Source organism: Carettochelys insculpta, chromosome 1 (assembly GCF_033958435.1).
Source record: "Carettochelys insculpta isolate YL-2023 chromosome 1, ASM3395843v1, whole genome shotgun sequence".
NCBI lineage: Eukaryota > Metazoa > Chordata > Testudines > Carettochelyidae > Carettochelys > Carettochelys insculpta.
The window spans coordinates 14,175,305-14,202,156 of record NC_134137.1 but is presented as its reverse complement, the minus strand read 5'-3'; the positions used below and the strand labels follow the sequence as shown (position 1 = coordinate 14,202,156).

General features: G+C 52.8%; 1 protein-coding gene across 6 annotated transcripts; it reads left to right on the top strand.

The window, feature by feature from the left end:
- The first annotated feature begins 1,224 nt into the window (after nucleotides 1–1,224).
- Nucleotides 1,225–26,616, top strand: KCNE3 (potassium voltage-gated channel subfamily E regulatory subunit 3). Of its 6 annotated transcripts, none has more exons than XM_074980963.1 (4): nucleotides 1,253–1,275; nucleotides 2,209–2,393; nucleotides 21,353–21,604; nucleotides 23,822–26,616. In XM_074980963.1, the coding sequence occupies exons 3-4, from the start codon at nucleotides 21,591–21,593 to the stop codon at nucleotides 24,147–24,149; spliced, it is 342 nt and encodes a 113-aa protein (XP_074837064.1). In that variant the 5' UTR covers nucleotides 1,253–1,275; nucleotides 2,209–2,393; nucleotides 21,353–21,590; the 3' UTR covers nucleotides 24,150–26,616. The 6 variants fall into 6 exon arrangements, with proteins under 6 accessions (XP_074837075.1, XP_074837084.1, XP_074837064.1 ...); XM_074980955.1 differs by having other exon boundaries at nucleotides 1,259–1,275; nucleotides 2,190–2,393; XM_074980974.1 differs by lacking the exon at nucleotides 2,209–2,393 and having other exon boundaries at nucleotides 1,225–1,275.
- Nucleotides 26,617–26,852: the final 236 nt, after the last annotated feature.

Genomic DNA, 26,852 nt, shown 5'->3' with positions numbered 1-26,852 from the left:
GGCCAACAGCCATGACTCTCCAGTTCTGAAGGCATGCAGAAGTAAGGGTGGCAACACCATAACCCACCCAAAATTACCTTATGATCCCCTCCCAGTCCCTTTTTTTTTCGGCCAGGACCCTGAATCTGAGAAACACTGGTCTTTCCCTTGAAATCTGCATATTACAGAGTAAAAACACACAAAAGACCAGATTTCATGGTCCATGATGCATTTTGCCTGGCTGTGAATTTAGTGGGGCCGTTCTCATAACTCTCCACAGTGAAGGCACCCGAGAGGTCTAACAGGCTTGGCTGGGACAAACATTCTAGTCTCTAGAGCGGCTCACAGTGCTCTTGTCATTGTCCTAGCTTAGTGCCCCCCTGCAGCAAGCAAGGGAACTAGCATCTGTTGTATGTCCTCTGATCCTCTTTGTGGGAATGATCACGGACCAACAGCACTAAAGCAGCTCGGCTCCTGCACCGGCTCTCAACGCAGGCGGCCCAGGGTTCAGGAATGGGGCATGGAACAAAGCCCACGAATGGCCAGGCAGGCTGTCTCCGCCCTCTGCAGAATCCCACTTCCGGCTGCACAAAGGGCTTTCATTTCATGAACCAAGAGCAACTGGTGTCACAGAGCCCTGTAGGCCAGAGGGCAGCAAAGCTGGAGGCAGCAGCAAGGGGCGATCTGGCCTGGGGAAGAGGAACAGGAAAGACGGAGAGTACAGAAAGGGGAAATGCTGGGCCAGCCCTTTTCAGCTCCTCCTGGCTGCCCTGTGACTTCTGCATCCCTCTCAGTGATGACTCTGGCCAAGCAGGGGCTAGGGGCACATGGCAGGGAGCTGGGAACACAGGCCTGGGTGTGTGGTAGGGGGCTGGGACCTCTTACTCATGGGACACGGTAGGGACCTGGGAACCCCAGGCCAGGGGGTGGCAGAGGCTTGGCATAGGAAATGGTAGGGACTTGGGCACCCCAGGCCTGGTGCTGTGGTAGGGGGCTGGCATGGGACCTGGCAGGCGGCTGGACCCCTTCACCCAGGGGCCCGGGGCAGGGGACACAGGGTGTGCGTGGGGTGCCGCTGGGCTGAGGCCCCCAAGGGGGCAGAGTTCCGCGGCCCGAGAGGCAGGAGCACGGCCAGGAGCGAGGAGCCCCGCGCCAGGCCAGCGGCAGCAGCAGCAGCAGCAGCAGGTAGCCCTGCCCCTGGGCGCTGCGCTCCTCCCAGCGGCGGGCGGGGCCGGGCAGGGCCGGGTCGGGTCCCACGTGCTGCGGCTGCAGCCGGCGGCGGGGAGCGAGCGGCGGGTGAGTGCGGGGTCCTGGCTCGGTCTCGGGGAGCGGGCCGGGCCGGCAGGCGCTGCGCGGAGCCGGCGCTCGGGAGGTGCTCGGGATCCCCGCGTTTTCCTCAGGGAGCCGCCAGCCCCCGAGCCTGCCCCAGGGTTCCCTCATACCGGGACTCCCCCAGCCTCCCCAGGGAGCCCCATGCTTCGCCCCGGGGGGCCCGATTTCCCCCCTAGGGTCCCCCGAACTCCCCCCGTGAGTCCCCTCCCACGCCGCGAGGACTCCCCATCTTCCCCCCATGGAACCCCTGCTCCTTGCCATGAGCCCCCCCCGGTCCTCCACCAGGGAACCTCTGTACACAGCACTGGGGACCCCTGCTCCCTGCTCTGGGGAATCCTGAGTCCCCGGGCTCTCCCATCCCCTGCCCTGGGCACCCCGAACCCCCTATTCACCTCTCTTAGGGAACCCCTGCTTTGGGGACCTCCACTCACCCCAGGGGTCCCCCATTCCCTGCCTTGGAGCTCCCCCGAACCTCCCCAGGAGCCCCCCATCCCCTGCCCCCTTTGGTCCCTTGACTCTCCCTTTGCACCTTCCCTGGGACTCTACATATCTCTGGGAGCCCCTCCCCCAACCTCCTGCCCCTCCTCCAAGAGCCCTTTTTCATCCCTCACCTCCCCCCACATCCCAAATCCTCCCAGGCACCTACTGTCCCTCTGTCCTTTTGCTGCAGGAGGCACTGGGGGTTAGAAAGAGCCAAAGTGCTCAGGAGACTCCCAGGGTGACATGTACCTGACCCTGGGTGAGCTGCAGGCAGGTGCAGAGGGGCGGGTGTCCTCACCTGGGCCTGTGTGTGCTGTGGCCAGTGCCTCCGCCCTGGACCTGGGGTGATGCAAACCTGAAGCAGGTGCGGAGCTGAGCCCAACCAACCCCTTTTTCAGGTGCTTCATTTCTTTGCAGAGAGTTTGAACCTTTGGGATGAAAATCTTGTCATCCTTCTTCTCCGCTCCCGACACCTGCACGAGAGGGTCTGGAAAAGCCGTTTTCAGGCACCTCTGTTTTAGCAAAGGGCGGGGAGGTGGTTCTCCAGTTAGGGGAACCTCGAGGTGAGCCGGCACCGCTCTTTGAAGGGGAAGAGGGAATCGGTGAGTAAGGATTAGTTGTTACTTAAAACTCGTCTACAGGGTAGGCTGGGCTGCCCTCTGCTGGATAGAGTGGGAACCACTTACCTGTGTCATGAGCATTGTGCTGCTAACATAATGGGGACAAGTACCAGAGAGGTGGCCGTGTTAGTCTGTAGCTTTGAGAACAACAGGAAGTCTTGTGGCACCTTACAGCTTACACCTTACGTCCGATGAAGCGGGTCTTTGCCCACGAAAGCTTATGCTCCAAAATATCTGTTAGTCTGTAAGGTGCCACAAGACTTCTTGTTGTTAACGTAATGGGGAGTCTTCTTTCCTGGTGGTTACTCATTAACGAGTAGGACCATCTTCATGTCACCCTCCTATTTGTGAGTCCGTTGATGGCTGATCAGCCCAATTCTGGAGCCGCAGGTCTTATCACAGTCTTCGTTAAGCACTGTGGGGGCAGTGCCGGTTTTGCACAGTGCCTAGCGTGAGGGTGACTAGAGCTCTGGGGCAACGTCATGCACAGATAATTACACATGGTGTGGACTGATGCTTTGAAAGCAAGAGGATCTGGGCTTTGGCCATGGTATGCAGCGTCATGGGCATAAGGGGCTGCTAGGGATATTCAGGGCTGGGTTCTCAGCACCAGCAACGTTCAGAAACCCAGGTCTGCAAAGGACCTGCAGACAAGCAGTGTGTGAGGCAGCAGGCTCACTCCCAGCAGCTGATCCCTGGCTTTTCTATCTGAGCCCCAGGAGGCGGGAGGATGTGGCATGACCAGCAGCCCCCATCTCCCAGCCTCCCCTCCCCCCAGGGGGGACAGCAAGAGGAGAGGATAAACCTTGCACCCGACCAGCTGCCTGAGGGGCGCTTCTCGGGTGACTGTCTTGCACAGGCCTGGCCTCAGCAAAAATGGTGCTCTGGGCAAATTTGTGTTTTGGTGCCCCTGGGCCCTGTGATCACAGGTGGCCCTCCCATTGCCACTGGTCCCCCCAGACTCCCCTCCCCCCAGTCCCTGCACCTCCCTCCTGCACCCCTAACTCCTGCAAATGTCGGCAAACTGACCCACTTGGACACACAAAGCAGCTGGCATTGCTCCTTCCTCATACACTGGACAGCTGCTCCTTTACCCCAAGCAGCCCTGTGGGGGCGTGGCACAAGGAAAGGGAGGAAAACACAGCTGCTGATACCTCAACACAGCCCAGGTGGGAAGTGACCTGAGTGTCAGGAGCCCTGGTGGTGTGTACTGGTGTGGGTGGTGGGGGCAGGACAGGACAGGGTATGTTAACATTATTTTAAGATGATATATCACTTAAAAGGTGTGAGGGGCAGGGCTTAGAATCATTCTGGGCACCACCAAAAATAATACAAAGCGGCCACTCCTGGTCGTGGGCACCGGGAAATCCTCGGTGAGTGTGGTTTTGTTACAGGAGACGGAAATACTGCATTGGGCCTGTGTAACTTGAACCAGCGTGGGCCAGTCAGGTGAGTTACATGGGTCCTTCGGTAACAAAAGCTTAAGCCTCTGACAACTGAGTGAAGAGTGAAATCGCTTAGGACTTGTCTGGGCTCAGGGAAAAGGTGCGTTTTCCTGAAGCGTTGCTTAAAGCGAGTTAGCCAATGCCTGTTGAAGTGCTGTGGGCTGAAGAAGAGGTATTTTAACAATTTAAGAGGTCTTTTAACAATTCCAGCTGACGCATCTTAGAATACAACTTGTCCTGTCCGCAGCAGGTTTTTAAAATGTGTCGGCTGACTCACTTTAGAGATGCCTTTTATGCCAGTCTAGATGTAGTTCCGTTAGCAGCCACAGATTCCTCAACCTCTTATGTGAATCAGCCACAAGAAGGGGGCAAAAGCTGATGGGTGGGGGTTCTGAAGGAATGAGCCAGACCTCTGTGGTGGTCGCTACACCTTGAAATGAATGATGTATTTCAGTGATTTGATGCTCACATACAAGGAAAGCCTGATACCCTGTGTATTAGGGGTTGGCTTAAACCAGGGGTGTCCAAAGGTAATTTACCAAATTGTACCCCCCGCCAAATGCCGCTCTCCCAACCAGGCCACCCCCCACCCCCTCAGCCAGGCTGCCCCCTGCAGATTATTCAATGGAGCCATGCCGTGCGAGCCCCCAGCTGCCCTAGCCGCCGCCGTGCTACACAAACTGCCTGAGCCTGCCGGGGCCGCAGGAGTCTCCTCCATTGCTGCTGCCACAGGCTTGTTCCAGCACGTGGTGGGGTGCGTGCGTGGAGCGGCACCCCACGTGGGTGGCTCTCCTGAGCTGCATTCGCCACAATCCATTCCCCTGTCTTTCACAAAACTCCCAGCCTTCAAACCCATGAAGTGTGGTAAGATTAAAATCCAAATGTTGCAAGCAGTGGTCCCTCTGATCTTTCCCTCCACCTGTGGACTTTTTCCATGCAGCTGCAGAATAAAGGTTTCTGTGCACTGAGGCATGTGCAAATGTGCACCATCAATAGAAATGCAAAACCTAGTTGTGGAGGTAGTAGTAGTAAGCCTCTTCCACACCTACATCTTGCAGCATGCGTCATTGGCAACCATGCCCAGTGTCCCCTGTCCTGGGCAATCTTTTCCAGTTGTGACCAGGTGTATCCCGTCTTTTGAGTGTCTGCCCCAGATCCTTATGCCAGGTGTTTCTTGGGTGCCCTCTTTTCCTTTTTCCTTGGGGGTTCCAACTTTGAGCTTGCCTTGTGACGGTGTGGTTGGTTTTCTGAGGGGATGTCCAATCCATCGCCATCTTCTCTTCCTGATTTCTTGTTCGGCAGGAAGTTGGTGAATGAGTTGCTGCAGGCCTTGGTTGTTGATGGTATGTGGCCAGTGGATCCCAAGGATTTTATGGAGGCAGTCGTTGTTACACATCTGGATTTTGTTGACAGTCATCTTAGTTATCCTCCAAGTTTCTGCTCCCTACAGTAGGGCTGATTTAACATCGGAGTGGAATAACCTGATCTCGGTTTCAGTTCGGCTCTGCTTAGAGTTCCCAGTGTTTTTCAGCTGTCTGGGCAGCATTTGAATTTTGCGGTAGCAGCTGCACAAGCTCACAGCTTACAGGAAAAGAAGAGTTGCAAGTCCCTGCCAGGTCTAGCTCCTCCATGGCAGTCTGGGAGTGAGCCCCTCACTGGTCCATTTCGCTCAGAGGAGGGTGGCAGAGAGGAGCTATGTTTAGACACCAGTGGGAAGGGGAGCAAGGGGAGAAAGCAACGGTGTGAGCTGAGATGGGATCCTCTTGCCTGGGTCATGAGGAGCAAGGCAATGCACAACCCAGGCTGCAGGCCCCACCCCGTCCCCACTCCTCCCTCTTCTCCAGACAATGGGGCCCAGAGTTTATTTGGGGCCGAGGGCCAGGCACCCCTGTTTGCCCTATGGATGGGACGGTTCTAGTGAGGACCTAACCACTGTGCTGCCAAACTCTGTTCTGAGCAGTGTTCAACTTTGCCCAGGGAGAAAAATGCCTGAGCCCTGGCTACACTATGGCGTCCATCCCTGCTCTGGGCCACTGGGGAGTTCCAGGGTTGCTTTCTGCCAGAAGGCTCAGCCCTGGAATTTTAGGAGAGGTTTTAAAAATACGATGGCAAGGGTGCTGTGGTTACAGTCTGTTGTCTGAAGGAGGGTGGGATTTCAAGGGAGCAATCCCCTGAGCTGACTACAGGGCACAGTACTTATCCCCTGGCCTGTATGTCTTCCCACTGCAGAATCAAAGTTCACAGGGAAGCCACCCAGTTTTCTGTTGCAGTTGTTACTCAGTTTCTAATAACTACCCCGCCACATCTCTTTGGATCCAGTTCAGCATTTTAGAGAGCTGCCCAGTTACCCCTAGCCTAGGGTGACCATATTTCCCTAGGCCAAATATGGGACACCCTGGGGTGGCGGGGGGAATGATGCTTTCCTGGCACCTGCAGTAAGACTGTCCCAGCCAAAAGGATGGATGGTCACCCTACTCAGGCGGTGGGTGCCCTGTGGGGGCTGCCACCCTACACAAGGGGGGTGCTTCATGTCTGTGGGAGGAAGCTATGGCTCCTGGCTGCCCTATGCCTGGAGGCACTGGGAATGGGGCTGCCACCCCGTGGGGAACCTCCTGGGTCGCCCCATATGTCGGAGTGCTGGAAAGGGGCTGCAGCGTCACTGGCAAAGCTTCTGGCTTCCCCAAGCCATGAGGAGCCAGGAGCAGGGTGGCAGTCATGCCGGTGCGCCTCCCAGCTCCCCTGAGCTGCAGGGAGCCAACTGGCAGCTGTGCCAATCCAGCCTGTCCAAGCCGTGGGGAGACAGGAAAGGGGAAGCAGCTGTGCCAGTCCAGTTCCCACAACTCACCTTCCACACTCTCACAGCCCCTCCACTACCAGCTCTCTTATCTGGCTTGCAGGGGGCATGGGGAGTTACTGGTTAATCACATGTGTGGGTTGCTCAAACTCGGGCTGGTGGCCTCACTGCCACTGGTCCAAGTCAGGCTACCAGCCTGCTCAGGCTGCCAACCCTGGCTGGGCGCCCAGCTGCCAGCCACCTGCTCTGCTCAGGCCGCCGGCCCTGGCAGATGCTGGGTAACCGAGGGTGCCAGTTGTTAGGGTTCCCAGTAACAGGGCTTGTACTGTAGTTCCCAAAGAGTCCCTTGTTCCTAGAACCAGAGACAGTCACAGCTAGAGGCTCAGGCAGGGGAAGTTACTTGCCCTTAGTCCCAGAACAGGTTAGTGGTGGATCCAGGAGGAGAACCCAGATTCCTTAACTCCCAATCTGGGTTTTCCTGCTGGACCTACCATGGCCCCGGGTGTGCTTCTTACAGGCCCTGCAGTGCAGGTGGGACTTGCAGAAGGTTTTGAAGGAGCAGAAAGTAGCAGCTGGAATCAGGCTGAACTCTTTTAATCCATACTTTAATTTTCCCCAAATTTTGACCAACTCTGTAACGTGGCTGAGAATCAGGGGAAAAAAAAAATCCACCCAGTGGCAGCAGTAGCCTTGTGGGCACGAGAGCAGCGGTGTCCAATAGGAATCCAAAGATCGCCCCACCTGTGGTTGTCATCTTTCCATATTTGCCACATTATGTCATACAAAACTTTATAGAGCCAGCCCCGCCCAGCCACGCCATTCTAATTCAATGCCGGGGCCACCGCCGGAGCTGCTGCTACACGCTTCTCCCACCAAGTGGTGGGGCGCATGTGTGGAGTGGGCAGACGGCACTCCCTGCATGCGGCTCTCAGAAGGAGCCACATTTAAAGGCTCCAAGAGCCACACGCGGCTGGGGAGCCGTGGGTTGGCCACCCTCGTGTTTGCCACAACACAGGATCCTATTTGCCACATGTGGTGAGCCGCAAACGTATTGGACCCCCCTGCACTAGAGGCAGAGCTGGGCACTGTTACAGGACTGTGTGCCGGGAAGTGGCCAAGTGACCTTGGAGGCTGGCGTTGTTGGCAGAATGGAAGGAGTGACGCCCCTGGAGGCAGTAGGAGCTTGACGGTTACACTTACAGTGTTTTTGGGAGGGGTGGTTTTCCCTTCTTATGGTCTGTGGTTTCAGCTGATGACTGTCCTTTGCACTGGTCTGAATTACATTTTATATCCGATGTTGTTACATTTTCACTGGTACGTCTGGAAGCAGCAAAACCATCTAGAAACCCTTTTAGAGATTTTGACTGAATTATTTAGAGTCCAATAAGCGCCCTGCAGCAGCCAGCGCTGTTAGTTATTTCTAGAGGATTTCATCGGAAGGGTCCATTTCCTTCAGTGGGGCTGTAAAGGCATTTCGGTGCAGGGAGGGGCGGAGGGAACAATGCATATAGTGGTGATAGTTGTTACCACTTGACCTCCAAGTAGCATAATTTTGTTTTATTGCTTATTTGCTGGCTGCGACTGCACAGAGTTAGACTGGCAAAAACTCCTGATTAAACTCTGCAATCTCTCCTTTGAACATGGCAGTGCTCTGTTTAATGCTTTCACAACCCCCCACTGTGGAATTCCCTCTCAACTCAGCAGAGAAGAATTGTGCAAAAGCATTTGGTTTTTTTTTCTTAAACTTTTAATGGTTTTTAAATTATTTTTAAAGTGATTTTTAAGGGGCTCTCAGCTTATTGCTGGGGTTTTTTTTTTTTTTTGCACTGGTTTTTTTAACATCATACATGTTGCTGCAATGCTGTCCTCACTGAATACAGCCCTGGGAGGAGGAATGATTTTTATTTTGGATTTATACAGATCAGGAACGGACATTGTTTTCCTCCTGCCTTTTCTTGATATTTTTTCCTCCATTTCTCTTGTTTTCTGCTTTCTATCTTTGATTTGCACTTTATGCTTTTTACATTTATTCCCTATTGTGGCACATTTTGTTTGTACATTTTTAGCCGCCAGGAATAATCCTTGTGACACAGCTGCCTTAGTTTTGGATTCTTTGCCTTGTAGGGGGTGGAGGAGATGATGAGGGACTGTTTTGCCCATGGTTGTCAATGGATCCTATTTTTTGAACATTTTGGTGCCATTTGCTGTGTTCTGCTGGGTGCAGTAAACCCTCGATATAATGGACTAATGGGGGGAGAGGTCTCCGTTCAAACTGAAAGTCCATTATATTGGAGCGTTTACACCAAGGGTTTGCTTCTCTGCCTCCCAGCTGCCTGGGCTCTGCCCTGAGTGTGGCAGCTCCTTAGGCTCTGAGCTGCTCCTGCCGCTGTATCCCTACCCATCAGGGCTGGGATCACCGCCACGGGTCTCAGCCACAGGGAGGACATGGCAGCAACAGCTCTCCAAGCTGTGGCCAGGCACTCCGTGGCTGCAGCGGTCTGAGCCGTGGCCAGGGACCCTACGGCTGCGGTGGTCTCAGGCACAGCCTTGGGCTGGTGGCGTTTCTGGTGAGTCGCCATTTACAGTAGTGTACTCTACTTTCTTTGGGGGTGGGAGGCTGGCAGACATCTGTTATTACTGATGTCTGATAAAACAGGGTCTGCTAAAGAGAGGGTTTACTGTATTCTTTTTCTTCTCCAGTGCCACTCTCTGATGTTGGATTACTGAGATCCCCTGGAGGTTGTCCCAGGTGTGCTGATCATGTCACTGACACCTGCCCTCCAGCCTTTGTGGCTTCTTGCTGCTCTGCCCCGCTGGGTCAGAAGCTCTGATTGCCCCCAGTGAAGACACAGAGTTGGGCTTACCCCTTCTTCCACTAGAGAGACAGAGATGCTGAACCCACTCATCTGTGGGAGGGCTCAGCTATAAGGACTCAATACGCAGGAAATTAATCCACAAAAGGGACCAAACCCCTCAACAAATCCGTCTTCTGTGTAAAAGTTTTACACAAAGAAAGCTCATAAGATCAGTTCCCCTTGTCAGTGAAAGAGAGAAATGCCCAGAAGTTGCTCCATCGGATTATTTACAATGGACTTGATTTTATTGGTTGCAGTGAAAACAGTCAGCTCAAAGTAAGTGACTGAGTTAAAATAAACACAAAACACCAGGTAGTCCTACACCGCTAAGAAACTTGGTACATTGAAATCCTTACCCTAAACAGTTGTTGTAAACATCTCTTTTACAAGCTAAGCAGCCTCCTGGTTTGGGCCAAATTCATCCCCTTTTTCAGTTGCAGATGTCTCCAGCAGGCACCTGAGGCGGTAAACTGGAGGAGGGCATCTGGCAACTACCCCTATTGTTTGGTTTCCCCTCCCCACCCCCTTACATTCCTTTTGCCCAAGGTGGGAATTCTTTGTACTCAGCTTTTCTCATCTCAAATGGGCTCCAAAATGGATTTTAGCAGCAGGTGGCCTGGCCACGTGTCTTTCTGGGACTAACCACGGTTTGGGCTTACAGCAGAAATAAGACTATTCACAGGTCATTGGTTTGAGTAGTGAGTAATTAAAATCCTAAAGTATCCCTAACTGCCCATATTAATACACTTAGACATAAGAAGTCTAAATCTAGTTTTAATTCTAATTTCACATACAAGAACAATACGTGCACAAAAATAGAATATACAGATTAGTGCATTATAACCTTTAAAGTGACAGATCACATGATCTGTTTTGCATGAAGTGTCTTTGAGTTCTGTATTTTCATATTCATAAGCCAATTTTTAGAGAGGATTGGTGCCCATAACACCTACTTTCCCTGTGATACTTCTGGGGAAGTCCCTTAGATTTGACCTACTTTTCCAATATGCTGCTAACTTCATATTTTAAACCCTTAATTCTTCCAATGCCATTTCCTTTTGACTTCAGTGCTGTCACTGACATTCCTTTATTTGGAATACGATACTGCTACCATTATATACATTTACACGTTATGTGGCATTTACTGTATGTAGCAGGACACATTTTGGACTTGGCTTGATCACTCTGCAGGAACCAATCCCTGTCCAGCATGCACTGCCCATGGGTGACTTACTCTGTATCTCATCTTTCATTCTAGGCTCGGCTTATCCATGATCTTGTCCATTAGAAATGTTTTCCTGGGTATTTCTCTTTATCTTAGCTAGTCCGGACGTTGTTCCTAGCCTGCTGATTCATTTACCTCCCCAATCCTGTTTCCCAAGAAATAAAGCTTCCCCCATATTTTATTACTCATGTCATGTGAGGCCACAGCCCTCTCGTAGATCAGGTTCTTGTAGGACACCTTCACTTGTGTTCAGGGGATGTTGTAAAGGCCACAAATGTAAGTGGGTTAAGAGAAGAATTGGAGAACTTCCTGGATGACTGTCCATCAACGGCTATTAGCCAAGGAAGTCAGGGGCACTATTCCATTTGCTGTGTGTCCCTATAACTTCAACTGCCAGAAGCCTTGACTAGGCTATGAGGTGGATCACTCAAAAAATTGTCCTGTTCTGTTTATTCCCTCTGAAGCATCAGGCACTGGCCATTGTGAGAGGTAAGACGGGGGCTAGACGGGTATCAGTCTGGCCCAGTGTGGCTGTTCTTATGCATAGGAAGTTCAAGATCCCCTGAAATAAGGGCTTTCAAGCTGAAGCGTGCAAAGATTTAGTTGAAATGGTTCCATGCAAAGAAGAACATAACACCAGACCAGAGTTCTTATCCTGTACTCCCCTGCCAGTGAGCAGTTTATCCCTACAGAGACCCGAAGAAGAGCTCTGTGGAACTCAGCCTTGGTCTACCCTAGGCAGGCAAGTCAACTGCAGATACACAGTTCTAGCTACAGCGAGTTTCTCCCATCAACCTCTCTTACTCCTCACTATAGTGAGGAGTACCGAGGTTGACTGCCTACCATGGATAGGTTGATTTCGTGCATCCCTACCAGCTGTGCGAAATTGAACCCTGGAAGATTGAGCCTGAGCGGGTTGATCTTCCAGTTGATGTAGATACAGCCTCAGTCTTTCTCAAGCCATGTCCACATTACGAAATTATGCCAATCTAATTTCCATTGGCATGCAGCCACCGCGGTTATTAAATTCCTTATCTGTGTGTGTGTGCACACTGGGCTCCTTGTGTCGGCGATGGATGTCCTCACCAGGAGCACTTGTATCAATTGTACTGTCAGTCTGGGGCATTGTAGGACAGCTCCTGAGAGCCAGTAACAGTCAGTGTAAAGCAACGTAGTGCCTACGCTGACGTTGTGTCGACCTAATGCAGGGGTGGGCAATAATTCTTGATGGACGGGGGGCCACTCCAAGAATCTGATATGTGGTCAAGGGCCGCACTCTTCCATGATATTAATGGAGGTGGTATGGGGTCTGGGATGGAGGCTGGGTGGAGACGGGAGCGCAGAGTAGGGGGGTGCGGGATAGTTGGTTGAAGGAGGAGATTATGACCTGGGGCAGGGTTTTGTGGTGCAAGATCTGGGAGGGGGTTTGGGTGCAGGAGAGGATTCTGACCTGGGGGAGAGGGATGTAGGAGGGGATGCAGGATGTGGGTGGGAGTGTGTGCGGTGCCAGAGGCAGGCTGTGGCTGGGAGATGCTTACCTAAGCAACTCCTGGCCTGCAGCCCCAGCCCATTGGTTGTTCTTTGTGGCTGTTTGTGCTGGGCAGAGAGGGCTTCATGCACTGCCCCTCCCCCTGCAAAGTCTCTCAGCTCCTATTAGCTGGAAACTGGCCAATGGGAGCTTGGATGTTGTGCTGCATTGCTGCCTGCCCCCAGCTAATTCTCTCAACTCCCATTGGCTGGCTTTAGGCACTGCCTGCATCCCAGCAAATTCTTTCAGCTCCTATTAGCTGGTTTCCAGCCAATGGAAGCTCAGAGATTTTGCTGGGGGTGGGGCAGTACCCAAAGTGCTCCCCCTCCACAGCTGTAAGGGCCAGATGCGGGCCAGATTAAAAGACTTGGTGGATCAGATCCAGCCCACCAGCCATATCTTGCCCACCCATGGCATTGCCCAGGACTTTACACTGCATGGGGCGATGGGGCGATGAAATGGGTGTAGAGATGCGCTTACGTGGGTGTGAGCCAAACTGAAGTGAAGACGCTTTCCCACAGCTAGGGCAACACAAGGCCTAACCTTGCAGGGCAGACCAGGCCTCGCTTTTCTTGAGCCATTAGAACGGGAGTTGCAGCAATCACTCTGATGAGTGCCAAGTCCCTGTATGCAGTGTAGCTGCTCTGCAGGTGACTCAGCTGTTGATGTCCCACGATATCAGTTTACCCTCTGACACAGAACAATGGCTACATTCATGAGAGAGAGGTGCCGGTATTCAACTCTGCTCCCAGGTGGGACCCTGAATGATGGCGACAATTACCCTTGCCTTCAGGAAGTGCAGGTGGACCAGCCCTGTTGGCAGTACAGAGCCTTGTTGTCATTTCAGAGAGGCATTGCTAGGAACTTGTTAGCTGACGGAATTGATTGTGAACTGCAGCCTCTTTCAACTCTAGATCAGCAGTTCAAACCGAGCTTGTGTTGGGAGTTTTTTAACATGCCTGCATCATTTATTCTCAGTATTTGTGGCAGAGCAGCAGATGCCCCTTTGGTGGTTTTCAAAGAACCCCAAAGCAAGTTCTTCTCTCTTTGGAAAACTGGGTATTTCATTATAGCCTGGAAAAGCTCGAGATCACCTCAAGTCAGAATGCTACAACAGAGATGCAGCTGGGTGAAGATGAACTGCTCAGACTCACCTCCACCAGAGATAGGAAGGGTCAGGGAGCCGATATCCCTACTATTCCCAATGTCATTTGCAGAAGCACGTGAATCCAGAGTCGGCCGTGAGGTGCGGAAGGACAAGCTCCCCCAGCCTGCAAAGAAAGAAAAAGTGCCCTGAAAGAGTCTCCTGTTGAAGCTCAAGTTGTCAGTGTGGACGCTGATTTTGTATTCAGTGTCTGCTGTCTCAGTGGCTCTTTTGACAGCATACTCGTTCTTCAGCTGAGACAGGGAGCACACAAAATACACCACTTCCACTCCTGGCTGGGCAGTGAGGAGTCCTGTGAGAAGCGTTGTTACCATCTGGTGCCTAAGTCACTGGCCAATGAGATAAACTCGGCCTTTGTACTGGGTCTAGGCCACAGCAACCACCACAGGAGGTCCGGGGCTAAACTTAGTCCTCTTTCCTTCCGTAGGGAAGTAGGTGGTTCCTGTAGAGTCTGACTGGAGCACGTGATAAAGTCACTGGTTCATGCTTGCTTAGCGTGGCTCTTTTCCTCCAGTGGCCGGACCATGGCATGTTATGACTCTTCCGCTGGTTTTGAGCAAAGAGACTTCCCCATCTTCCTGTAAGAGCCACCACTTACAACGTGACATCCCCTTCCCCTGCCCGTGTGAGCAACTGGAGGGCTTGAACCTTTGGCCTATGTATCCAGCTGTCCTGCCGTCTCTCAAGAGCTTCAGCACCAACCAACCTCAGGGCAGTCTCTTAAGAACCAGGCCCAGACTCCCCATTGGTGGTGAGTTCTACAGGGGACAGAATGTTGGGAATCATTAGGAAAGGGATAGATGAGAAGACAGAAAATATCATACGGCCTCTTTGTAAATCTGTGGTACACCCACATCTCGAACACTGAGTGCATAGCTGGTTGCCCCTTGTCAAACAAGATATGTGCAAACTGGAAAGAGCCCAGCCCCCTCCAGGCGAGCTGTATAGAACGTGATCCTTAAACCCTTATGGGAGTCAATGAAATGGATTATTTGGCAAGAGTAGTGGAATCTTTAATCGGCCTTTAAATAGGAGTTGGGCAGCTGTTGCAAGGCTGGGACCTGGCCAAGCGCCTATGTTTATTTTCTCTGGTCTGTGTGTGAGGCAGGAGCTGAGGTGTTAGCCAGGCTGGGAGAAAGACAAACTTCCATGGATGCTGATGGGCATGCACTGATGATGCTGAGCCCTGGGGCAGGAGAAACCGAGGGAAGGTGATACGCAGTAGTGACATCACCAGGACCCCTGGCTGCATAACATCTTCACCCCAGGAAAGACTTCCTACTTCTCTGCTGCCTGCATCCTCCCTCTGCCTGGGCTCGGCAGCTCCACCCTTTATCCCTGGGATGGGGAATCTCCAGCCCATGGGCAGGATCTCACTCACCGCTTAATATCATCTGTCCTGGAGCAAATCTCTGTGCCCGAGGCCCCTCTGTGCAATGAGGCACGGGGGTGATCAGGGAAGTTCGGCTTGCTGCCCCCATCGCCAGTGCCAGCTCCACAGCTCCCATTGGTCAGGAGCTGCAGAGCTTGCAGGTGGCTCACCCCACTCAGAGACACCTGCCCTCTCTGCCTGGGGGCCGGATGTGGTGGTCATTTGTATGAGCAGTGCGGGCCTGGCCCGGCAGGGAGCCTACCTTAGTTCTGCTGTGCTGCTACCAGGGAGCTGCCTGAGGTAAGCACCACCCAGCAGGAGCCTGCACCCCAGCCTCCTCCCCCAAGTCAGAATCCCGACATGCACCCAAACTCCCTCCTAGACCCTGCACCCCAACCTCCTGGGCCAGCCCTGAGCCCACTCCTGCACTCGCTGGTGCACCCCAGACTCCTCATCCCTAGTCTCATCCCAGAGTCCCACTTTCTGCCCCATCCTGCAATCTGAACCCCCTAATTTTTAGCCCCACCTACAGCCTTTGCACCACCTTGTGGGGCTGGAGCTATGAGCGCCAGCTCACCCTGCTGTAGGGGGAAGTTCTGAACTCCCAGCGCCCCTGTGGGGCTGTGTGTGGCCCACAGTTAATTTCTTTTCTGTGGGTCGGGGCTCCGATAGGAAAAAGCTTCCTGACCCAGCCTCCTGGCACCCTCGTGTGGCAGATGGTGAAGCTGAGTCAAAGAGCAGCTGCAGGACTTGCTTTGGGACAACCCCTGGTAGCGCTGGGAATAGAAGGCTGCTCTCCTGCCCCCCATCCTGTGCGTTAGCTGCAAGGCTGTCCTGGCACATCAGCTGACCGGCACAGGGCTCGCGTTCTGGAGGGGAACCTCAGCCACACTAGCAGTGACAGCTGTGTTTCTGTGTGACCCAGGCAGCTGCACAAGGCCCTGCGTTCCCCGTTGCTGTCACACAGCTGCCTGGCCGGACAGAACACAAGCCCTGTGCTTCATGGTTCCTGCCTGGCAACCTGAACCTCAGTGCCACCTCCTGGCTTCCCCGCCCATGTGAGCCTGGTGGTCGGCTGGGGAAGGTGGCTACAGATGACAAAAAGGCTGCGTAGTTCCTCACCGGCATTACTTTGAGTAGGGTCCCCCAGGCCTGAGTCCAGCCTGGCACGACACTGGGATTGAACTGGTCTGAGACACCCAGCGTGGGACAAGCAATAGTCATGAGGGGCGGCATTTCAAAGCCCTGTGCAAACTTTACTGCTGTGCTTCTGCGGGGATGACTAATCTGTATCACTCTGTGCCCTTTCCCTGCTCCTGCCCAGCACTCAGTGCGATGGCCAGAGAGAAGCCCCAGAAAGGGAGGACAGAGTCAAGGAAGAGGAACTGAAAATACAGGGGTAGAGACAAAGGACACTCACGGGAGTTTGGCACCCCTCTCCCGTTGCTGGGCAGTGAGATTTGAGGCTACAGCCACACTACTTCAGAAGATTGATCTTCTGGGGTTTCATTTTATGTGCGCGCAAAAGGACGTTCCCAGGGGTCAACGTCGACCCCTGTACTGCTCATGAGACGCGACGAATAAGGAAGGTTGAAGGGAGAAGTGATCCCACTGACCTTCCACTGTGTAGACAGACGTGGAAGTTGACTGCGGAAAAATTGATTTTTGCTAGGCAATTGGCATAGCTAAAATTGCGTATCAGCAGTCAACTTGTATGTCTAGTGAATGTCCTGCCCCTACCAGCCGTCCTGAACATCCCAGACTGGTAGTGCTGTAGAAACTGGCTGAATACGTGCTTCAAAAACGCAGTGGTTGGCACCTTTAAAACCCTGTAGAGAGAACCAACCTCAGCAATGGCTCTTAATGAAGTAGCAGTCATGGGATGATGGAAATTCCTCTTATGGCTCAGTGGTGGGTTCAAAGATAGGGAGCAAAGGGTAGGAATAATGGGTCACTTCTCACAAAAAAGAGAGGTAAACAGTGGCATTTGCTGTTTCACAACACGACTGCCACAGTGTTGAGCAACAGCAGATCCGAAAGCGACCCCTTTGAGGTCAAAATGGAAGTCAACCAAGGCTGCATCCTTGCCCCCTCACTGTTTTGCATCTTCATCACCATAAACCTTCACCTCATTGATGGCAAGCTTGCAGATGGTGTGAAGATTGTCTGTAGAATGAAGGGAAAGCTTTTCAGTCTCAGGAGACTGAAGGCTGAAATCAAGACCTCCACAACCTGGATCATGGAGCTGCAGTATGTGGATGACAATAAGGTTGTTGCTCTTTCTCCTACAGTTCTTCAGATCATCTTAAGTGCCCTCGCTGAAGCATATGAGAATCTTGGCCTCACAGTGAACATCAGAAAGGCCAAGGTGCTCCACCAACCTTCACCGATGGGACAATCTCATGCACTTTCTATTGAAGTCAGTGGAGAACTGCTGGAAAATGTGGAGCACTTCCCATACTCTGGAAGTCATCTTTCTGCTCAAGTCGATATTGATGCAGAAATCCAGCATCGTCTGAGCTGTGCAGGCTCTGCTTTTGCCCACCTGAGACAAAGGGTCGAACCGGGACATCTATCCCAATACAGAGCTCCTTGTATACCATGCAGTGGTTGTTCCAATACTACTGTATGCATGTGAAACCTGGACAACATACAAGCGTCATTTGAAGGCACTTGAACAATACTGTCACTGCTGCCTCAGGAGAATCCTAAATGTCTCTTGGGAGGATAGGCGCATGAACACTAGTGTCCTCGAAGAGTCAAACATGACTAGCACCAACATTCACTAACAGCTTCGTTGGACTTGTCATGTGGTTTGGATGTCTGATCAGCGTCTCCCAAAAAGATTCTGTTTCCTGAGCTGGAGGAAGGACAGAGGAGTGTTGGGAGCCAGCGGAAGTGATATAAGGACATGCTGAAGGCACACATGAAAAAGTGCAGCATCAGTATCGACACTTGGGAGGACCTTGCCCAGGACCATCCCCAGTGGAGAGCAGTAATCTGTGAGGGAGTGGCACAGTTAGAGAGGTCCTGCCTCAATGCAGTTGAGGAGAGGCAGAGAAGAAAAGAAGAGCATTAAAAACTGCTCTGTGCCCCTCCAACACCTGCCTCTTCTGTGTTAAGATCAGCAGCTCCAGAATCAGTCTGATCAGTTGTCAATGGACTCACATATAGGAGGGTGACATGAAGACATCCTCGTTATCGAGTGATGTCAAGAAAAACAAGAATGCAGAGATTGGCTGAGTCAGCACTTCGAAAACAGCAACTGGTGCCTCTAAAACACTGTAGAGAAAACTAACCTCAGTAAAGGGTCTTAAGGAAGTAGCAGTCATGGGATGATGGAAATTTCTCTTACGGCTCAGTGGCTGGTTCAAAGATAGGGATTAAAGGGTAGGAATAATGGGTCAGCTCCCACATGAAGAGGGAAACAGCAGCGTCCTCCATGGATCTGTGCTGGGACCCGCGCTGTCCAGCATCCTGAGGCTGGGCATGGTCCCAGCATGGTGGGAGTTGCACGGTCCATGCTCCGTGACTCAAGAAAAATAATGGGAAATAAGAGAGGCAAAATTAGGCTCCATTTTTCATGGCGCATGATAAATGTGGGAGAGGTTTGCTATGACCCGGTGGCTTTCAATGCAAAAGGCAGCCTGCTCTCCATGCCTGCCTGTCACCAGTAGAATCGCCCCAGGGAGGAATTTGGAATGTTTTCTTGTTTCTTGTGATTTGTCCTAGCCTAAGAAGCATAGACGTGTGTAACAAATCTCCCGTTGCCCGTCTCCTGGGCTGCTGGCTTCACACAGTGGGAGTCTCAGACCTGACATGACCAAGAAGTCCTGTGGCACCTTATAGACTAACAGACATTTTGGAGCATAAGCTTTCATAGGCCAAGACCTGCCTCATCAGATGCATGAGTGGGGATGAGGTGTTCAGAGGAGGATTTAAGGGGCGGGGCGGCTCAGTAAAGGGGAGGGCCAGAGCTGACCAAGTCTATTCAGTCAGGGTTGAAATGGCCCATTATTGGTAGTATACATCTAGAGAGCAGAAAACAAGTCAGATCATTCAGGGGTGATGGGGCCCAGTGTCAGATGATAATGTGGAGGTGTGAACATCAAGAGCAGTGGTCCATTTCCACCCTGACTGAACAGACCTTGTCAGCTCTGGCCCCCCCCTTTACTGAGACCCCCTCTTTAAATACTCTTCTGAAACTCCCCCCAACTCATGCATCTGATGAAGCGGGTCTTTGCCCACAAAAGCTTAGGCTCCAAAATATGTTAGTCTATAAGGTGCCGCAGGACTTCTTGTTGTTTTTGAAGATGTAGACTAACACAGCTGCCTCTCTGGGACCTGACACGGTCAGTCGTGGGGCTGGCTGTGCTCATGCCCAAAGAGTTAAAGGTGTTAACATGACCCCCATCTGTTCAACATTAAACAGCAATAAACAAGTCATGGTTTGCCTCGGCCTGCGTAGTGTCCTGAAAATCCCATCCCTCAACAGCCTTTTTATCATCTGCAGGAGAGAGGGCGAAACACTGAAAGCAGCTGAAATGACAAGTGCAATGTGGGGCTGTTGTTTCACCAGCGTCCCTGGTTCCCTTCCGCCAGAGAGAGTTCATGGAGAAAAGCCCCTGTGTGACAGCATATAAGTGGAATGAAATTAGCCGTGATTAACTCCCCAGCTCCAGCTTTGAGTGCCCACAGCTGTCCACGCTGCTGTGTTTCTGGGGGCAGTGTAACTAGAGGGATGCACACTTTGGTGTTGCTGTAGGATGAGTGTATTGGACAGACCAGGTGCTCCTGGCATCCCTCACCTCCTGCAAGGGCCTCTACCCACCCTTCCACCCCCCTTTATTACAGGTGTTCCCTGCACCTCTGCCCAGGCCAGGGGCTCACACTTCTCCACCTTCGCTCTTGGGTTGGTTTGACTTTTCCGGTTTGCTTAGCAGCAATCGCAGTATGTTGGGGAGCCCAGTTCAGGGCTGGGGAGCTGCTAGGACGGGAGCAGACTCCATGTGGAGCCCCTGGGCAAACCAAAAGCTCTTCCAAAGACAGACTTGGGAGGTTTGCTCAGGCGGTTGTTTTGTTGCAGTACAATGGTGTTTCCCGGCATCGTGTTCTGGGTGGGTTGTCAGCTGGGGTTGAAGCTGCGAATCGAAAAGCCTCCACCGCTACTGCTTGAGGTAAACGACCAGCTCCATTAGCTCAATGGCTGTAGCACCTCCACCAGCCTCTGTGCACTACCCTGGGAGGTTTGTGGATGGGTTCAACAAGGGCCCCAGTGTAAGGTCAGAGCCCTGTTGTGCTCAGTGCTGTGTGGATGTGTCAGGCACAGCTTAGCTCAGCGCTCCCCCAAACAGAGAGAGGTTTGTAGGCCCATTTTATCACATGACGATTGAATTTTGGTCTGACCTCACAGAATCTTTGACAATTGCTGAGACCCCAAAGTCTCTCCGCTGGTCTCACCCTGAATGTTTCCAAGTTTCTGAGAAAAGGTCGAGGGGGAAATACCATCGAGTGACCTTTACCCAAATTCGGCCGATAATATCACACCTTTTTGGCGGGAGGAAAACGTGGGCACCCATTGGCGTCGGAGATGTACCCTAGGTAGCAAAGATTGATGCACTCCTCTTACTGTTACTAATATGACCTTAACCTTACTTATGGAAAATGTTTAACAAAAAGCTCCCCCCTCATGCCGTGTTTAAGTGGCAGGCTACTTGTGTTACTGCTGAGAAGAAAGGTAGACAGGCTTAGACCTTTTCTGGGCCTAAGTTAGCTAAACTGCCATGGCTTCTTCATACCTACAGCTATAGAATAATACATCCTTACTTCAACTGTATCTTATACTGTGTGGCAGGGCCAGGGTGGAGGGCCCCCCAGAGGGAGCCCGAACAAGCAGGAGGGCCTGCAGGACAATCACAGGCAGCTGGGTGGGAGATGGCTCAGCCTAACTGGGGCCAGCTGGCTCCAATGACTGGGCCAATAAGAGGCCTTTAAAACCCTTCACAGTGGGAAGGGCAGGGAGAGGGTGAGAGGTGAGCAGAGCGACACAAGGAGACAGGAACAGAGAGAGAGAGAACAGGCTTGAGGGGAGCAGCAGGAACACCAGAGATCACAGAAGGAGAGTGGGAGCTTCTACAAGCTCAAGAGTGAGGACATGTGACTGCTACAGCCTGGAGAAGGTACCGGGGGAATCGTCTGGGGAAGTGGCCCAGGGACGAGAACTGCTGTGCCAAGGGCTAAGGGAGTCAGCTCCTCCCGCTGGCAGCTGCACAGGGTCCCTGGGCTGGAACCCGGCACGAGTGGGCAGGGGCCGGGTTCCCCCCAGACCACCCCTCGCCCCAGCGAGGGCAACTGGGCCCTTAAGTGGTTGTCATGGATTGACTAGAGGCCCAGGAATAGGACTGACTTTGTCACAACTACAACTAAGTTAAACTAAGCACAGGCTACAAGACGCAGAACCGAGCTGGGGCTGGCCCCAGCGAGCTCTCCCATGGTGATAGTGCTGGTGTGATGGGCCTGATCACCAGCCCTGAGATTCTTCCTCTGTCCTTTCACAGAACGGGCCAGGTGAAGGCAGCAACGGGGCCGGACCCACGACCTCACCTGCCAGTGGGCTGCTGGACAAGGGAGAGGGACATGCTACAGGCCTAGTTGGTCTCCGAAAGTGACTGCCCCCAGTAGACCTGTCTGCAAACGCCTGTGACATCTAGTGTGCCCTTGGGGAGCTCTGTACCTCTCCAACCCCAACACAGGCCTGATGCCACCACCGCATGGCCCCTTCCTCTGGCTCTTGGGATGGGAGATGCTGTGTAAGTACAAAGAATATCCTCTTGCTTACCCGACATGGGGCTAGATTCCCCCGGGGCTGACTGCTCTGGCTAACCCAGAACAGGATGGACAAAGATGTTTGCACATCTCTTTAGCCAGGGTCTTTCATTGGTACCCTGAGTGACCTGGGAGCACAGTGGCTACGTCTACACGAGCCCCAAACTTCGAAATGGCCACGCAAATGGCCATTTCGAAGTTTACTAATGAAGCGCTGAAATGCATATTCAGCGCTTCATTAGCATGCGGGCAGCCGCGGCACTTCGAAATTGATGCGCCTCGCTGCTGCACGGCTCGTCCAGAAGGGGCTCCTTTTTGAAAGGATCCTGCCTACTTCGAAGTCCCCTTATTCCCATCAGCTCATAGGAATAAGGGGACTTCGAAGTAGGCGGGGTCCTTTCGAAAAAGAGCCCCGTGGGGACGAGCCGCGCGGCGGCAAGGCGTGTCAATTTCGAAGTGCCGTGGCCGCCCGCATGCTAATGAAGCACTGAATATACATTTCAGCGCTTCATTAGTAAACTTCAAAATGGCCATTTGCGTGGCCATTTGGAAGGTTGGGGCTCATGTAGACACAGCCAGTGAAGGGAGTATGTTGTCAGCACTTTAGGTCACCTTGTTACAGGAGCCGCATGGGAGGGAGAAGTAGACCTTGCTGGGTGGTCTCCCCTGTGTTACATTCTCCTCCTGGGGCCCTCGCAAGGCACGCAGAAGCAAAGCCCTGCCCGGGGAAGGTAGGATCCGATCTGCAGGTTGTCACTCCTGGCTGAAGGAAAGGCGCTAGGGTGGCTACCAGAGAAGTGGTACAAAGCAGGGAGCATAAGTAAAAGGAGAACCTCTGCCGAGGTCCCCACCACTGGGTGATCACCACAGCTTTGGTGTAACACAGTGTAGGAGACACAGCCGGGAAACAGGCCTTGGGAGGAGACCCTGACCCTCCTTGGCATGACAGGCCCAATGCTGCAGAGCTGGCCCAGCCCTTTCTTCTTCTGAGGTAGGCCCAATGGAGCATCATGCAGGGTCGCAGCAGTTCTTGATGCTGAAGATCCCATGACATTTTGAGGGGGGAAGATCCTAGGTTTAGGGTTGGGGAATCCATGTGATCTGAGCCCCTCCTGCCCCAGGGGCACACCACCTCACTCCATCTCCATAGCCAAGCACAGAGAGCCCCTGAAATGTCTACACCAAAGCTTCTCTAGAAACACCACAAATCCTGCTGCCAGGGCTCTCTGCAGCCCTGGAGGAAGGGAGTAAAATTTCCCTACCTAAGAAAAGGAGTTTCCCAAAGAGCTCGTGGCAAAAATGTCCCCACTGTGTGCTGTTGGGTTGCTGTGCTCCGCACCAGAGGTGGCTGCATCTCTGTGGTGCTGCATGCCTGTGGTTGGTGATACATTATGCTCTGGGATCCCACGGGGGAAGGCGACGTCGCAATGTTACGTTATCTGGGGTCTGCTTGTTGGTCCCCTCTCACCAATCTGCGCACGTTATACACTGCTGCTGGCCAGGGCCTCCCTTGTAGCAGTGCTGCTGTTCTACCCCGTGTGGTGTGACCTGTCAGCTCCCCCCCATACTTGGGTGAAATAAAATGCCGTCCTCACCCCCCAGGCTGCAAGTCCTAGAGCCCGGCTCTACTGACTCAGGCCCATGCTGCAGGGCTGATACTAGCAGTGTTGACGTTCAGTCGGGGCTGGGGCCCATGCTCTGTCGGGCGACCGTATCTCTCTGTCCCAGATATAGGGAGCTGGGAAGGAGGCGGCAGCCGCTGGCCCTCCCCAGCAGCCCCAGAGAAGTGGCAGCCACTAGCCCTCCCTGGGAGCCTGGGGAAGCGGCAGCTGCCCATGCTCCTCCCGCTTTCCTGATGCTCAGGGAAGTGACCTAAGTTGTCTGTGGCCAGCAGCTGCTGGTGGAAAAGGTCAGTGGGTGGAGGGCCCAAATACAGGACAATTCGTCCCTTCTGAAAGATGAGTGGGGCACCTTTTTGGCATCCCAGGTACAGGATGGCTGGTCACCCTAATGCTCTGAAACTCTCCCTTCTCTGCACTCCAGAGCCCAGGCCCAGGCTTAAGTGTCTATGCTGCTTTATGTACACCTGCAGTGTGAGCCCAGGTAGTTAGCCATGGTCTCTGCGACACAGTGCAGTGGGTCTTCCCTGTGCATGCGTTCAATGCTCCACTGAAGTCACTTTTCTCCCTTTATCCCGTCAGAAGTTTTCCCTGGCATCGCAGGGTCATGGAGGTGGGGAACCTGACGGAGTCGTGGTACCAAAGCCTGCACTCAGTGCTGAAGACCCTGAACCAGACGCTTCATGGGGCCATCCTGTGCCCACCAAAGCTGGCCACGGGGCAGATGAACAGCAGCCAAGTCAAGCAGGGCAGCAAAGACGACAATTCCTACATGTACATCTTGTTTGTGATGATCCTGTTTGCCGCCACAGTAGGGAGTTTGATTCTGGGGTACAGCAAGGCCTGGAAGGTGGACAAGCAGAGCGACCCCTACCACATGTACATTAAGAACAGAGGGTCTGTGATCTGAGCAGGACGGGGCACTACTGTGAAGACATGCACAGCTACTGCCGTCCGCCTCCTTTGGTAGGAGGAGCCCTTCTCCCTGGTTCCAGCAAACTCTTCTCCAAGGGGCCCACACGCAGCTCTGTCCTGCCAAGAGATGGCCATGTGGACACAGTGCAGAGGAGCTCTAGAAGGCGTGACCTTGCAGAGAGTGCCTGGTCTTAGAGGCTGCAGGATTGTCACAGAACGGCTCTGGACACGTGCCAGCAGCCAATCCTGGATCACTGCGCCAGTTGATAAGTTTGTCCTGGTCCAACGGTCACTGATGGAAAATCTTAAGTGTGTCCCAGAATCCTTGCTCCAGTGCAAAAGAACATGTGTTGCATGTGGGTGGGCACTTCAAGTTCTCAGTCAGTGACACGTTGGACATCAGACACGACTGTAAATAAATGAATACGGAGATGAAGGCATGTGGTGCACACAGCTCAGCAGTGGCTGGGTTCCTGGGTAGAGCAGAGGCTGGCACACGGTAGGGGAGTGGGTCAGAGCACAAGGGGAAGGTATCTGTTGCCGCCACCTTGAGTCCAGGGTGTTGGTGTGGTGACCCAGCATCAGCATGTGGAGATGTCTCTTTCAATGGAGTGGAATGGAATGAGTGGCGGCAGATGAGCCAATTGGGTTGTGTGTGTCTCGTCAGCCTCTTTCTAGGTCTGTGTAAGGCTGACAGAGCCAGGGTCATCGGCAGAAAGGCGCAAACCTGTGACCTTAGGAGCTAAAGCCCTGTGCTCCACCACATGAGGTGAAGGTCAGCTGGCCCTCAGCCACAGCTGCACAGCAGAGACTTCACTCCAACTAGTACGTGGTCTCAGTGCCTCTGGGGTTACACGTGTGGCCGGGAGCCTATTGGTGCTCTGAACAGAGGCCTTCCAATCAAGGAGCAGCTGGAGAGCGAATCCAGGAGAAGGGGAAACTCAGTGGGGCTGCTCTCGAGAAGGGCTGAGTGCAGACAGCACCCACTGATCTCTGCCTGCAGGACCAAGTGGGTCTGTACGACACAGGAAGCCGAGCTGTGGTCCCTGCACTGGGTGAACTGTTCTGCACTTTAATAAAGCCACAGCCATGTATCACGTGCAGTTGTTGTTCTGCTGCGTGGTACTCCGAACGTCCCTGGGGACAGCGGGAGAGGAGCTCAGATCCTCCTGTTCCAACAGCACGGGCTTCTACAGGTGCAACTGAAAGAGACCTGTTAGCAACACACAGGCTGTGAAATACAGTCGGGCAGTTCTGAGTCCATCCAGTAGGAGGCGGCGGTACAAGGCATGCACTAATCTGTTTATCACACTATGGAACGCTGCTAGATGGCTTTTGTAGACTACAGCTTGAAAATTGTTGGCGGGAAGTTCGGTTTTCTACATAACGCTAAAGATAGGGAATCAAATGCATCTCACTGAAGTCACGGGGGACAGATCCTTAGCTGACGTAAACTGGCACTGCTTCATTAAAGCAAATGGGGCTACGTCACTTTCCGCCAGCTAAGGATCCAGTTCATAATCTCGTAAGAGAGCCTGGCAGCGGTAGCTCCCAAGTCCTGGGTTAGTCAGGGTAAGAATGACAGGGGCTCTCAGACCTCTGAGCTGCATTTTTAGGCACCAACCTGTGACATGGATTTTCTTCAAAAACGTTGACTGAATTAAATAAAGTGGGTGGCTACAAGACAAATGGGTCTTTTCTTTTTCAAGTGGCTATAATTGTCCACTTGTTTACAGTAGTGTCCAGTGGAATCCTTAGAAATGGTGAGCTGAAAGGGACCTTGAGAGGTCATCTAGTCCAGCCTGCTCTGCTGAGGAATTCGTTTTAATAGAACTAGAAGGGATGTTCTGAAGTTATCAGGTTCATACCCCTGCACTCACAGCAGGACCTAGCACCTTTTTAATCTAACTTCCGCACCCCACACACCGATTGAACTCACAACTCTGGGTTTATATAAGGTCAGTACACTAACAACTGAGCTATTCCTCCTGCAGCAGGACCCTGTAAACCTAGGTTGGCCCTGAGAGGTGTTTGTCCAGCTTCTTTTTAAACTCTTCCAGCTTCCTTTGGAATCCTGTAGCAGAGCTCTGCTACCCTTAGAGTTAGAATCCTAGGGCTGAAAGGGACCTCAGGATGTCATCTAGTCCAACCCCCTGCTTCAAGCAGGATCAACCCACACTAAGTCATCCCAGCCAGGACCTTGTCAAGCTGGCACTTAAAAACCTCCAGGGATGGAGAATCCACCACCTCTCTAGGCAACACATTCCAGTGCTTCACCATCCTCCTGGTGAAGTAGTTTTTCCTAATATCCAACCTAGTCCTCTCCTTCTGTAACTTGAGACCATCACTCCTTGTTCTGCCATCTGATACCACTGAGAACAGTTTCTCACCCTCCCCTTTAGAGCTCCACTTCAGGAAGTTGCATTGAGTTAAGAGCAGGGAAGCTGGGGATGCCTGACTTTGGGGGAGGAGATTGAATTAGAGCAGAGGGGCTGGGGATGCCTGGCTCTGGGGAGGGGGAGGACATTGAGCTACATTGTTTTGATTGATCGATCAATCTATCTCCATACTCCATATCTATCTATCCATCTAGATCGATCGATAGATAAAAATAAATATATAATACATGGGTCTTTGCACTCTTTGCCCCTAACTGGTTGTTCACCCTGTCATAGGCAAAGCATCAGCACCACCCTGT